General features: G+C 38.4%; 1 protein-coding gene across 1 annotated transcript in view; it reads left to right on the plus strand.

The window, feature by feature from the left end:
• Dync1i1 (dynein cytoplasmic 1 intermediate chain 1) overlaps nucleotides 1–15,664 on the plus strand; it is a 266,609-nt gene that overhangs the window by 12,850 nt on the left and 238,095 nt on the right. Inside the window, exon 2 of the mRNA XM_090333142.1 lies at nucleotides 12,408–12,524. Within this exon, the coding sequence (XP_090189268.1) occupies nucleotides 12,417–12,524 (108 nt within the window). The 5' untranslated portion in view covers nucleotides 12,408–12,416. The remainder of the gene's footprint in view (nucleotides 1–12,407; nucleotides 12,525–15,664) is intronic.

Raw genomic sequence — 15,664 nt, forward strand, 5'->3', positions numbered from 1 at the left:
CAAGGACTGTGCTCCCATGTGGTGTGTGTGTGTGTGTTTGTGTGTGTGTGTGTGTGTGTGTGTGTGTTCACATACTGAGAGCATGACTAGGTGATGCTGGTTGCCCATCAACATCCTGACTTTTGGTAGCTCTGGGGTTTAAATTCAGGGCTTCATGTTTGTTAGAGAGACTCTTTACCTCTTGAGGCACACCTGTAGCCATTTTTGAGAAATGGTCTTACTTTTTCATTTGATACCAACCTAGACTTTGTTTATGCTTCCTGCCGTAGGTAGAATAACAAATATATAATACCACTCCCATGTTTGTTTGTTTTTTTTCTGTTGAGATAGGGTCTCATAAACTTTTTTCTCCCTCAGACTGGCCTTGAACTATAATCCTTCAGATCTCAGTCTTCCTAATAGATTGGATTACAGACTGAGCACTGGGCCTGGCTTCAACTTGATGACAATCAGTCACTGCACCCTTTTCCCATCAATGTACTGGAAAAAAAAAAACAAACCCTGTCATGACCTTTGTTTTATCATTAGGATTTTATCTTCCTTTAATTGTATAGGTGGCTTTCTGTTACATTTGGTTAACTCTAGCTTTATTTGGTTTCCCGTGAAAACTAATGATCTTCTTTATGACTGTGAGTTGGAAAACGACCTACCTTTTCAGAAAAGATCTAGTTTATATCTCAAAAAGTGGCTGTGAAGTGCTTCTGTTATTTCCAAATTTTTCATGGGTACTACCATTGCCCCGCACTGCCTCTGCTGTGTCACTAAAATTGAAGAAGTTACTTTATTGCCTCCATTCTGCTGCTTTGGAAGTTTGTGGCTGAGTAGAAATGATCCATTTGAAGTGATGTTTAGTCCAGGAATAGCCTGGGATAGGAGCAGATCTTAAATGAAGTGGGGCATTTATACCAACTGCTGCTTATTGTAGATACTTTGTCACTCCTTAAAATCATCTTGAAAACTGAGATATAATTCTTTCATTTTAAAATTATTTCTGTCTACATGCATTTTCTTTAAATGCCATTATATATAAGACTATAGTCTCTTTTTACTGAGAGAGCAGATGGTTGAAACTGTAGCTTAATTCAAAACTTTTTTTTAATTCAACAAAGAATACATGTAGTCTCAGACACATGTAAGCCTTTTTTAGAGCCAGTTGAGAAATCTGTTGTGAATGTTGTCTCATGCCATGGAGTTATCCATTCATGTTCAAAATGCTATGTGCTGGGCCAGCCCAGTAATCTGTAGCCAAGGATTTCAGATGGCTGTTTTCTAAGAGAAATATAAAGGCTGTGCCAATGAGGCAAATTCCCATTTCCCAAATCCTGTCCTGGCATTCACTATTTCTGCTGACAGGCTCTGCAGGAAACATGCTATGTGCCTGTATTTCTGGTACTGTTGATTTCCTATACTCTCATAAGTTTAGGGTTAACTAAAAATTTGGGTTAATCTGGTGTATTTATGTCTTGAAGCATTCAGGGACAATTCACTTTGTGTTTCTCCACTTTTACTCACTGGTGGATTTAAACAAGTAGAACTATGAGCTCTGGTCATTCTGTGGGAGAAGTTGCAAATGGTTTACACATTCATGAGCATCCAGATACTGACCTCATGGCCCTGAGGATTTCCAAAACTTGATTTGTCTCCTGAGGTAGCAAACAATCTTTCCTGTTTGCATGGACATCCTGTGAAAAATACCATCATGCATCTATGGGGGTCATGATATGAAAAGTGTTGGGTGACAAGGAGCAAAGATAGGAATCAACATTAGAATTTAAAATTTCTTTAATTTATAATTAATGAGACCCAACAGATTCTAAACTTTTAACCTTGACTAATAATAATAAAGAATAATACTGGGAGTGGTGTCTCATGCCTGCAATCCTAAGCACTTGGGAGGAAGATTGAGAGGGTTGTACTTGGAGAGTAGCCTTGGAAAAAGTCTTGAGTGTAGAATGATGCACATGTCATCTCATCTACATACAATGCACAGTAAGAGGACTACTGTCCAAGCAGGTCCAACATAAATGTGAGACTATGTTTGAAACATAATAGAAGCTAAAAGACTTGAGATTGTGGCTCAAGTAGTAGGGAAAAAGTGTGTGGATGTAACAGTTAGCATGTGTGTTTGAGTTTTCAAAGTGAATTCCATAAATTAGTATTAGCAGTACAGTCAATGCTGTCTAATACTTCTAAATCTCTTCATAAGGAACTTCTTGCCTGTGACCTCTCACTTGTGTAAACTCGCCAGTGAGTTGTAGCCGCTCTTGTGAAAGCTAATACAGCATGCATTATATAATGGTAATAAATGATTTTTTTCTTCTTTCAAATGTTTCTACATTTCCTTTCTGCCAACAGAGAAATTCAGATTTCTTTGAAGCATGGCACAGCATGTCTTTGAATATAGGCTGAGCCATGCATCCATGTTTGCCTGGAACTTTCTTAGCATAAGCACAGAACGACCCTCATTAGCCTTTCCCTTCATTTCTGTGCAAACTGCAATGCTGGTCACAGAATCTTAGGGATGTGATCTTTGTCTATCCATCCTCGTCTTGTCCACCTTCTTTTCCAACCAGTGTTCAGTCCCACAGATTGTCATTCTCTGCCTTTCTTTTCTAGTTTTGTCTGTGCTTCCTTCTTTGTCTGTGATGTACCTCCTACCTGTGCTGCTTCCAGTCTGATCTTCATCTCTGATGTTTGAATTCACCTATTCACTGAGGCTTGGGCTCATTCCTTCTGTGAACACATTGTAACTATTGACCATTTTGATTCATGGGCTGGCTCTTTAGTAGCTCTGTGTTATTCTCAGCTGTCTATTTTGTTTTTTTTTTTTTTACTGTTTGTGGAACAACATTGATATGAAAACTGCTGACATATATGACTGACACAGCAAAGAACCAGTATAAAAGAAGTAGAATACACCAATAAGATGCTAAGGTCAAGATGAGGAGAACATAACTAAAGGCACAGGCAGTAATTAAGTGTATCTTAGAGACTTGGGTTTGAATCATAACTCTTCACTTAGGAAGTTGTTTGCATTGAGTATCTTTTTACACTTCTCTCTTTTTTTTTCTTCTAAATTTGTACTTCTCTTTCCATAATCATTTCAGCAGGGTACTGTGGTCCTTCAAGTTAGGTAGACTTCATGCAAATTTGTACATTTATGTGTGTGTGTGTGTGTGTGTGTGTGTGTGTGTGTGTGTGTGTGTGTGTGTTTATACTGAGTGTCTGGGTGTTTTGAGTTAACCTTTTCACTCAAGGCTGGCCCTTTTACCCATAGCTCCATTTTCTATGTTTTGGTGGTTATTTGTAGATAAGAGTCATGAACTTCCCTGCCCTTCAAGCTTCTAACCTCAATCCATAGATCTTAGCTTCCTGTGTTATTAGAATTATAGGTCCAAGCTATTGTGCTGACATGTGAGTATTTTGTTGTCGTTTGATTGGATGGTTTTGGTGCTGGTCCTGATGCTTGAACTCAGAGCCTTGGTGCTGTCCCTGAATATTTTTGCTTAAGACTAGTATTCTACCACTTGAGCTATAGTACCACTTTTGAGTTTTATGGTAATTAATTGGAAATAAGAGTTACAGGGACTTTCCTGCCCAGGCTGGGCTTTATACCATGAGCTTTAAATCTAACTTCCCAAATAGCTGACACCTTGTGGTAACATCTACTTTTAGAAGATTGAAGTAAGTTGACTTCTTGTGAGCATGCATATTTCTGACTTACATTAGGAAATTTTAGTTTTGCTATTCAAATATTAAGAATTGTCCTTCCTTGATTTTATCAGTGAATATTGACCTAATTCCCCACTCCTTTTGTTTTTGTTTTTGTTTTGAATATTGGTCCTAGGGCTTGAATTAATGACTTGGGCCCTGTCCCTGACTTCTTTTGCTCTATCACTTGACCCACAAGTGCTGCTGCTGCTTTTCTTCCTCCTCTTCCTCCCTCTTCCTCCCTCTTTCTCCTCCTCCTCCTCCTCTTCTTCCTATTCCTCCCCTCCTCCTCATCCCCCTTCCTTCTCCTCTTCCTCCTCTTCCTCTTTCTTGTTCTTCTTTTGTGACTAATTGGAAATAAGAGTCCTACAGAATTTCCTGCTTGGATTTTCTGGTCCAGGCTGGCTTTGAGGTGTAATCCTGAGAACTCAGCTTCCTGAGTATTTGGGATTGGAGATGTGAGCCACTTTAATTTCCTGACTTTAATTTCCTTTTATTATGATAGTTTAAATTTATTTTCACTTATGAGCTGCCAGGAGTCCCTGGCATCACACATTAGATCACAATGAGGAAAGAGTATCCATAGTAAGTAGGCCTACTGGCTAGCACTGTGTTTTCATTTAACTTGGCTGCACAGACAATATGACCCCTTTATAAGAACAGCAGGCCCAGGACCCAAAGTCTCAGCTAAAGCCAGTCTTGTCTAAAAATTTGCTTGTTATCAGTTTCTTTAAAGATTGGTCCTTTGGGAGTACATTTATTTTTAGACAGGTTCATTTATCATCTTAGCAACTCCGAGGAAACAGCTGCCAATGCAGTAAGAGTGCTCTGTTCTAAAGCATAGATTATTTTTGCAACCACTTTAAGGATAAAAGCCTACCTTCAGCATGATGATTTATCCTCGAGGCATGTTGAGCTATACATTCTTGATTGCTAAATTTGTAGCTTAAGATAAACAGTGGAACCTATCAATTCTGGGTTGTATAGATTTACTAAATAGTCCTTTTAGAGTGAGAAAACAGAGATTAATATTTAATCAGAAAAAAGTGTATCAATGGATCTGTAATGATAGTGATTTAGTAAAAAGTAGTTTCCTGGATGAGGTGATATGGGGAATGGGTGTGTGTTGCATATCTGTACTGGCGATTGAGAGAATGAACTTCCTTTACTATAAATGTAAAACTTTGTTGTAAAACAAGGAAGAAATGCTTTGGGTTTGTTCATTGTAAAGCACAAGCAGATATTCCATCATTCTCATCTACTTTGACCAAGTTTATGTGGTTTGAAGGATCTTTTTTTCAGGTCCTTCTTTCTAGATATCTTCATGCTGTTCCCCAGAGGGCTCTCATACCCTTCCTTCTGATTTTCTTTTCCTGTTTCTGATTCTCTTCTACTCCACCTCCTGGAGACTCTCATTCCCAAAACACACATCCCTTTAGTTATTCAAACCATTCCATTTCTTCTTTTATATTCTTTCAGAATTCTAATTGAATTTCTTGTGTCCTAAGGACACTTGATATCATCTACGGATTTCCTCAAGGGGATCTACTCTAAGCTATGAATGACTGATTCTCTTCATGAAGGAACAATTCCTTTTCTACAGAAAAGCATGTTGAATCACTAAATTAGTGGAATGCACGGTAGGGGTCAGAAATAAGGCATTATGTCTTATAACTTGTGGGCAAAAATAGCACTAGCTGCCAAGTCCTTTAAGATTTAAGTGCTCTCATTGCTACCCAGTTAGCTAGATGAGAGAGTAGATACCCTATGGATTGATTTTGCTCTCTAGCATAATGAGTCTGTGCTAAGGGCTCTAGTCCTTCTTGTTTAATGCCCTACAATTGCTAATGCTCAAGTTACACTTTAAGCAGAACAATTTGGGCCCCTCAGAATATAAAGCAGTGAAAGTATGGCTAGAGATACAATAATACTAAACATAGTTCAAAAATTTAATAAAAGCAAAACAAGGCTTCCCTGTATAAAGTACTGCCTGCTATCCTAGTTAAGAATGTAATATGAGTAAAATTGACTAGGACATAGAAAAAATTAATGTAGATGCTTAAAACTGTGTGTGTATTGTGCTAGTAGTTCTCTAGTAACATAACTGTCATTCCTATATAGATGAAAACTTTGCAGTGCTTGAATCCATCCATCATTATCTTTGGTGATATGCCTTAGAATTTCAGCAGAAAAGGCTTTCTTTGTGGTACCAACTTCCTCAGGCAATGTACATGCTCTGCCAAGAGGGGATGAGAAAGGGTGGTAGTAAAATTGGACCAGAAATGGACTGAGGATCCACCATAAAGACCTTTGCTCGAAGAAGAACTTCCTGTATTTTAAAATAAGTAAAATCTTGAGCAAGTGAACACTGAAAGGGAAGCATTATCTCCCAACATCATTCAAGAATATGGAGGTCTAGTATTAAGTTCTGATATTCACTTAATGGTTGTGAAATTGGATAACTTCGTTGTAGTTTTTCTATTTAGAAAATACTGTTACTGGATTATGTAATCACTGTGATTAGTCAAACATTATTCAGCATTATCCAAATGACAGAAGAATAAAAATTCTCATAGGAAAGTCTGTAGTTTATTAACAATTTATTTTTGTTCATTTCACAGCTAACATCAAGTCAGGTTGGTGTGTGTGTGTGTGTGTGTGTGTGTGTGTGTGTGTGTGTGTGATATGAGAAAGTGAGGAAGGAAAAACTCTTAACTGGTCTAGCCAACAGAGAAATCTTTCACACAGAGGGTTTTTGTTGCTGTTATTGCTGTTGTTTCTGTAATGGCCCTGGGGCTTGAACTCAGGGCTTTGAGCTTTTTTGCTCAAAGCTAGCACTCTATACATGAGCCACAGCACCACTTCCAGATATGTGGTGATTAACTAGAAATGGACTTTCCTGTCTGTGCTGGCTTTGAGCCACAATTCCCAGATCTGTCTTCTGAGTAGCTAAGGATTATAGGCATGCACAACCGATATCCAGCTCACACAGAGTTCTCTAAACCTTTCCCCAGAGGCCCCACACTCTTCTACTATTTTCTTTTATCTATCCTTGAGACATTAAATTGTCCTGATGTTTCTAAATCATTTTAATTTGTAGAATTCATGAATGTATCTTGAAATTTCTGTGCTTAATGATTTTACTGCTGTGTCTTCCAGTTTTTCTTTTCCTCAAAAGAAAGAACTTAAATTGGCCAGGCACCAGTGGCTCACGCCTGTAATCCTAGCTACTCAGGAGGCTGAGCTCTGAGGATCATGATTCAAAGCCAGCCCAGGCACTAAAGTCCTTGAGACCCTCATTTCCAATTAACCACTAGAAAACTGGAACTCACTCTGTGGTTCAAGTGGTAGAGCTCTAGCTTTGAGCTGAAGAGCTCAGGGACAGCACCCAGGCCCAGAGATCAAGCCTCACAACCAAAGAAAAAAGAAACAACTTGAACTCTCTCATTTAAGTTGTATGTATATACACTGTAGTGCCATTTGGTTATATATATGTTTCTGACAGCTTTAGAAATCAACTTGTGTCATCAGAAGTAGGTTAAGTCAGAGAGAAGAATGAAGGTCCTAGTGGCCTGAAGATAAAACTGGACTGTGTAAGATCAAAATGATTTTCAAAGAATGAGGCGATAGCTAAACAGCAAGACCATGTCTCAGAAATACACACACACACACACACACACCACCACCACCACCACCACCACCACCATCATCATCACCACTACCCCATCACCATACCATACACATGCACACACAAAGTAAAAAACAAAAAAAAGAAACCATGAAAGTAAAGTAATCTATTCATTTTCAGTTACACAGAAATGCTTCCTGTGCTTTTCTCATTGTGTTGATATCTGCCTTCAGGATATATTGATGCCCATGGTGTCACTCTGATGGTGTCTCAGGATGTATGGAAGTAGTAAACTAAATGATTAGTGATGGTAGCAAATTTCCCTGCCACATAGTTGGAGTTTAAGGACTATTCCAGGTTATCCTTCACTCCTATAATCTTAGTTACTGAGACTGAGATTGGGAGCATTACAGTTAGAGGCCCTGGGGATTCTCCTACAGGTGGATGGCCAAGGTGCACACCTGAGCAGTAAGTGAGGCTTTATCTCAAAAAATAAAACAGCAAAAATTTGGGTTAGACGTGTTCTCCAGTGGTAAGAGCACCCACCTAATCCCAGTAAAAGAATTATATTTTTCTTGCTGTTTTTGTCTAGAAGTTAGGGTTATATTTAGGGTTGGGGAGTAGAGGAAGAAGTTTAATCTGCTTTGGAATGGGTATAATGTGAAAGACAAAGAAAGGAAAACAAGAAGAGATGAGATTGTGTTCACCGGGGTGATACCAGGGGTTGGCACAGAGTGAGAGGTAACACATTGGGTGGTGGAAGCAAACAGGAAAAATGGATTTGAAAGTGAAGCCAGACTCAGACAGAGGGAAGCAGGAGAGAGGCCAATGGAAAAGGAGTTCACAGGGTAGGACTGCTGTGAGAGATACTAAGCATTCAGGGCAAAAGTGCATCAAGTGACCCCAGAATGGATGAAACTGAATGAGGCTAATCTGTGCAAATTGGGTGGAGTCAAGCCATGCCTTGTCTGTGAGTAGAGGAACATTTAGATAATTAGACATGGAGGCCTTTTGTTTTCTGAAGTAGTTTTAATTTATTTCCTTGACCCCTTGTCATTTGTCAATGAAAGAAGAGGCCAGCCTTTGATTTGTGTGAAGTAAGTTAACAATAATTAGCAATGGGTGGCTCTAATGCTGAATTTTCTTGCGTTGAGAGCATCAGACTTGCCTTAGCTGTGACCTACATTAGCCACAGGGCACTCTATAACTCACGTCCTTCATGCTTTGCTCCACAATTTTCTTTGTTTGAAGTAAAGAGAGATTTAGTGGGTTAGTATGACCAGCCCCCAGGAAAAACCTGTGGAGCTCAGTGCAGACACTGCACTTTCAGCCACTCTTTCAGCCATCTCCCCAGGAGTTGCCACTTTATATGGGGCATTCTCTTGAGATTTTGGCTCTCCCTAGAGGTTTAGGCTCAGTGTCAGTTTTGGAATGGATTCCAAAATGAATAATTGGAAATACTTCATTAAAGCTGTGGCCTTACCCATTGTAGCTCTATACATTTAAAACAGAGTGTAGACTTTTAAAATCATTTTGGCTTAATGAAATTGTTGACTCGGAAAATGTAGATAATCCCTGGGAAAATGTTGAAGAAGGAAAGTTGTGTTTTCTAGGAAGTTTTTCTCTGGCTTAGAATGATACAATTATTGCCTGAACAGAGATCTTTCTGATTATACATTTCATTTGTGATGGTAAAAAACAAAATTCAGCCACAACAGTTAGATTGATCCACGTGGGACAAAATATAAATTTAATGATGTGAAAAATTAGAATCTGATTTTTTTCTACCAAGAAACTTTACCTATTTTTAGTATTAAAATTTTTGTCCACCAATATTTTACTGGTTACTAGTTTTTTGGCTTCTTCTAAAAACCACAAAAGCTAATCAGAAGATCTAACTGATGCACTTGTCACTATCTGCTCTGCTATCTATCTTTCTTCTTTTTGGACTTGATGTCTGTGACACACATTAAAAGTTCTCTGTGGGGGGACGATTTGAAGTCTCTATTCCACAGCTCCAGCTTCTTCTTCATCTTCCCATGACATCAGAAGTATTGGATGTTGCATTCTGCCCCCAAATCCTACTGATAATCCAATTATGACATGATAGGTTTTTTTTTTTTACATTTTCTTTGCCTTTTCCCCTAGTTTGACTACCTGCTTTGCATTCTTGAAAGGAAACTGTTACAGAAATCTGCCTGTTTTGCAACTACCAATGTTGACTTTGTCCTTCTTTACTCTTTGTCTCTTGTCTATACTCTGTCTCTTGTCTACACTCTGTCTGTTGTCTACACTTCCTACTCCACTGCACATGCAGTTGACTGAGATTGATGTTGGCATCCTCTTCCAGCAGCTTGTCTTACTTTAGTTCTGCTTCAATCTGTTCTGCAGGCAGGGACAAGTATAAGCTTGAGCAAATTCTGCTACCCCGTTGTCACTTTCCCTTTCAGCAAGCTGCTGTGATCCCCCAGCCCCTCATACAGTATATCAAATGAAACTCACTTTTCTGTATTGGCAAAGCTTTGTCAACTACCTCCACACATAATTCTTTGACTAGACTTTATATATTTCTTTGTCTTTAAAAATATTATTAGCGGGCCAGGAGTTTGGCCTAATGGTAGAGTGCTTGCCTAGCATGCACGAAGACCAGGGTTTGATTCCTCGGTACCACTTGCATAGAAAAAAGCCGGAAATGATGCTGAGGCTCAAGTGGTAGAGCTCTAGCCTTGAGAAAGTCCAAGGACAGTGCTCAGGCCCTGAGCTCAAGCCAAGAACTGGCAAAACAAACAAACAAACAAAAATATTATTAGCCCCAGTGAATTGTGATTATTTATAACTTGAATATAATGAACTTAGATCAAATTTACCCCATCTGTGTTACTGTTTGTTTTCCATGTTTCATCCTCCCTACTTACCTATCCCTTTTTGATGAGTCTTACTGATGTCTGTCTATTATCTATGTATCTATGTATCTGTCTGTATCTATGTATCTATGTATCTATGTATCTATCTATGTATCTATCTATGTATCTATTTATGTATCTATCTATCTATCTATCTTCTATTATGTTTGCTTCTCCCCCACTACCTTCTTTTTTAATTTAGACTCATTCGCCTGTCTGTTTCTCTTTCTTTGTTTCTTTTGCCAATCCTGGGGTTTGAACTCAGGGTCTGGGCACAATCTGTGAGCTTTCTCAAGGCTAGCACTCTATCACCTGAGTCACAATACCACTTCTGGCTTTTTCTGTGTATGTGGTACCGAGGAATCAAACCCAGGGCTTCATGTATACTAGGCAGGCCCTCTACCACTGGGCCACACTCCTAGCCTTATTTGTATTTCTTATACTCAACTTGCTGGCTTCCTCTTTCCATAAACTTTTGCACATCCAAATCTTTCCTTGCTTCCAATTCAATTCTACTTATTTGTCCCATCCCCATCCCCCTCCCCACACACATCCATATTGATTATTGATTCTTTTGTATTGCCTCTAAACATTTTTTGGTCAGATCACAAGTAAGCTTGAACTTTGGTTCTATCTCATATTGTGTGGGCAATATGAGGTCTTACTCACCTCCATTAACTTAGTTGCCCAAAAGGCATTAATTATTCCAGTCTTCCTGGGTAGTAAATTAAATATTATAATGATTGCCAAGGGCCAGTCATCTGTAATCAGTAAGCCAATATTTTAGAGATTATCTCCAGCTACACCACATGTTCAAAAACTTGAAGTAAACATTCTTTGAATCAAACAAATAGACAAAAGAAAACTGGTTTTCTCACTCTTTATCCTTATACTGCATACAGGACCCAGTAATGATTAATACTCAGTAACTGTCAGTAGAAAAATGAAGACAGATTATGATTGTGAATGGCAGAGATTGATTGTTGTGATCAAAATTGTTATTCCACAAGTCCTTACCATCACACTGTGAGAGAACATGTATGTATATGCTAAGTGTGCATGACATTTCAGACTCTGTACCTGATTGAAAGTATGTCTTAGAATGACTATAGGTTCATGATTGCCTTCAATGGACAATGCCAGGAGATTTGAGGATTTTTCATTCTTCTGTATTCTTTGATAAGTTTTGCCTTCTACCACCCTGTCATCTGCATAGGAATGAATACATGATGCATTTATCATAGTTGCATATGCATAGCATACTCCTTGCTGTTCCTTTATTTCAGGAATTTAGATTGAAAAGGATTTTACATTTCTTGCTTCCAAAATCTAAGATGCAAATCTATAATCTTTGGCAACTGATCCTTCTTTTATTTGAAAGCATTTCCAGCCCCACTAACCATGTACACTGCCAGCACAACTAAAATTAAAATTAAATCTTGTCTGGATAAATTTTCTTAAGAACTTACCCCAGTGTTTTCTCCCATTTCATGTGTATATAAACACCTTCTACTTGGAAAATGAGAGTGCCAAACTAAGTGATGTTGCATTCAGTATGCAAATGGAAGTTTTATAGAGATAAGATTGTATTGGAGATAAAATTAATTGTGACAGTTCTGGAGGAGTTGTACATAGAAAGAAGATTAATGAGTGAGGGCTGCAACTGTCTTCCTTGATGCATAAAATGGTAGGCAAATGAAATCCTCAAGCCCAGCGGAAGAATGTTATTGAGTCCATAGAAATTTGATCAGGACACATCTCCAAGGGTTCATGACAGCCTGTTTCTTTTCTCAATGTGGATGAATTTCATTAGCATCTGAGCTAGAAATCATGATGATGGTTTTTGTATAAGTCACCCTCTCTTCTTCTTCTGTTTGGTAAGAAATTTATATGGGAAATGTACACTATAGTTACTTATTTGGAACTAAGTTGTTCTTTCAAATCATAAGTTCAGTGATCTGAACTTCTGTGTCATTCATGTGGACCTACAAGAGAAAGAATAAGGTTACCCCAGACCTAACTTTATTTTGTTTTTCAGCATAGGCTAAGTAATATGTTATTATAAAAAGTCACATTTTCAAACTGTATATCCCTTTGAATGATTTTTGCAAGGATAATAAAAGGAGTCTATTTATATATGTATTCATTTTTTTTATCTCTCCAAGGTAACCAACATGTCTGACAAAAGTGACTTAAAAGCTGAGCTTGAGCGCAAAAAGCAGCGCTTAGCACAAATAAGAGAAGAAAAGAAACGGAAGGAAGAAGAAAGGAAAAAGAAAGAGGTAAATAAATACAAGGTGCTCAGGCATTGTGGAGTAAGATGATTTGATTCAGTGCTGTTTACATAAAAAGCAGGGAAATCCTCAAAGAATTCATCTGAACTAAATGGGCAGATCATCTACACAATCAGAGTAATAAGGTGATTGTATCTCCTAGGTTCTTACCAGGTATCACGTAAGTGGTAGCTATAGTGCAGTGCAGAGGTCTCTCAAATCCAAGTTCATTCCCAAGTGTAACCCTTAAAATGTCTTTATTGTTGAATATTCTCTAACTTTTCTCAGCCTCAGACCTATTCTTTTTTTTTTTTTTTGCCAGTCCTGGACTTGAGCTCAGGGCCTGAGCACTGTCCTTGGACTTTCTCAAGGCTAGAGCTCTACCACTTGAGCCTCAGCACCACTTCCGGCTTTTTTTCTGTATGTGGTACCGAGGAATCGAACCCGGGTCTTCATGCATGCTAGGCAAGCACTTTAACCACTAGGCCAAACTCCCGGCCCCCTCAGACCTATTCTTTTTGCTTTATTTTTTTATTGTAATTAGTAAAAGGGTTACATGATATTTGCCAGATAGAAGGTGCATTAATTCACATACATTGATACCCTTTCACATGTCTTGGTACCCGTTTCCCTCCCCCCCCACCCCCCCCACCTGTCTTGGTTTTCCCCCCTTCCCTATCAAATTTCAAATATCCAAATACAAATAAATTCAATATATCAGATAACAAAATGAGATACTATACCAATATGAGATAACCAAGGGACAGCAAAGGAGATAAGAGACAACATAGTACATTAAGGACAACAATCATTCATTATATGGCTTTTGTTTCACTATCCTGGAGGCTCAGACCTATTCTTAATAGAAAAGAAGTAACATTCATTTTATAGGATTGTGAAGATTAAAAGTTGTTGAATTCCCAAGGCAGCTCTCACTACTCTGTGGGACCTAGGTTCCTCATGAGGCACAACTTCCCAGCCCAGATTATTTGCCTTAAAACTGGACAGTGGAATCTAGAGCTTGTATTTAGCAAAAGATTTTGAGCTGCATGTATGGTTTTGTGATTAATAGTTTGTTCATGCCCTTTTTTTCTTTATTTAGTGGTAGTGAAAACAGCCCAAATCTGTTGCAGAATTTTTAAAAATCTTGTATAACACTTAAAAATGTTTAGGCTTTGTCTAGTACTTAATGTTAATTATAGGGTGTGTGTATGTGTGTGTGTGTGTGTGTGTGTGTGTGTGTGTGTGCGCGCGCGCGCGTGTGTGTGTGTGTGTGCATATGTGTATGAACTACTGCTGAAGTTGAAATCAGAACTGTCCCCATGGCCTTTTCACTAAAGTCTGGCAATATCATCTTGCTCCACCTCCTAGTTTTTTGTTGGTTAATTGAAAATTAGAGTTGCACAGGCTTTCTTCCCTGGGTTGCCTTCCATTTGCAATCCTCAGAACACATTTTCCTGAGTAGGTAAGGTTATAGGTGTGAACACCTATTGCACTAGTGTCCAGTGGCAAATACTGTTTTTGCCAGAAAAAAAACCCAAAGTAATGCCAATGGCTTTCCATTGATTTGTAAGACACCTAGGTTAAAGGGAATTCAAGTGAGAAGTAGGTAGAATAATGTATGACACAGGGTGGATAAATAATGAGTGTGTGAAATAGAAAAGATTTTAGAGACCATTGGTCACAGTCCTTGTCAGTAAACAGAATTGCAAAGACCCAGAGAAGAAACACAGATTGTCTGCTATTTTACTCTGAATTTAAGACTTTTGACTCCCAGTTCACAGCCTGCATGTCCTTTTACCATCACAATCCAAGAAATACCTTATTTTTAACTTGTAGCAGTGTAGAAATAGCTCGTGTCTTATAAAGAGCGTGGATGCCAAGAATACTTTGTAGTAGTTTTCTATGAAGTAAATTTTCTGCAGTATAGTAAACTTCCATAGCCACTTCTCCTGAATACAGTTCTTCTCTTGTAACTGAAATATAGTTTTTCATAGTACAAGCCTAGAAGACCAAAGCAGCCGATTTGTAGCAATTATGATTTTCCAACAAAATAAGTCATAATTGCAGTTGCATTAGAGCTTTCTGGCATCCCCTATCTCTCCTCACCATTACACTTTGATTGATAGATTAATTTATTTGTCCTTGACATCATACATAATGATTTTCCCGTGAGATGCTTGCTGTTATATATGCTGTTTTTGGGTGAAATAGAGGTGAGATTTGACATGGAATGGCTATTTATTTCTATGCAAAGCCAAAAAAGGCATTAAGTTATTATGCTTCCTTTCCTTCAAATGTCAACACTTACTGAGTATTAGAGCACCTGTTATCCTTTACTAATAACCAGTTTCCTTTGGAACTGACATTCTAATATACAACTTGAATTTCATAGAATTACAACAAAATGTGGTGCAATGTGATATAAGAAATCTGACTCTAAATTACGCTACTTTTTTTTCCATTTTATGCATTTGGGGGAAATTATGGACAAACACAAGGCAGATCCAAGCCAGACCCTTGTTTTGCTGTGACATCAAGTAGTTTTGCCTAACAGAGATTTAGCCTCTTCTAGAGCAGAAAAGAGCCATAGGAGATTGGGGATGGCAGGTGGTAAGGAGTGTGTTCTTTGGTTTCCATCTGGTTCTGGAATTAAGTTGTAGCAGTCTGCACATTTTGCATGTCTAAATGGATAGAGTGGTAACCGATGACCTGTGATAACTTGGCTATTCAGAGAGCTGAGATCTGAGCACCTTAATGTGAAGCAGGCCTAGAGAGACAAAATCCAAGAGACACTCTTGTTCAGGGAACCAGTAACAAGCTGGAAGTAGAAGTATAGCTCAACTGATAAAACATCAGCCCTTGAGCAAAATACATAAGGGACAGCACTCAGGCCCTGGGTTCAAACCCCAGTATTGGCTCTAAATAAATAAATGGCAAGGGGTGAAAGAAAAGAGAATATAATTTTATATTCTTTCTGTGAAGAAACAGTGTGGTTCATAAAGAGATCTATAAGCACAAGTCTGACATACCTCATCTAAAAATCTGAAATGCAAAAGCTATAAAAAAAACCCTAGGTTTTGGGGTGCTGATGTGATATCTCATTTGGAGAAGCCCACACAATAAAATACTGTTTCCTGCACCAAGCT

The sequence above is a fragment of the Megascapheus bottae genome, chromosome 5, assembly GCF_031878675.1.
Source record: "Megascapheus bottae isolate mThoBot1 chromosome 5, mThoBot2.hap1, whole genome shotgun sequence".
Lineage (NCBI taxonomy): Eukaryota > Metazoa > Chordata > Mammalia > Rodentia > Geomyidae > Megascapheus > Megascapheus bottae.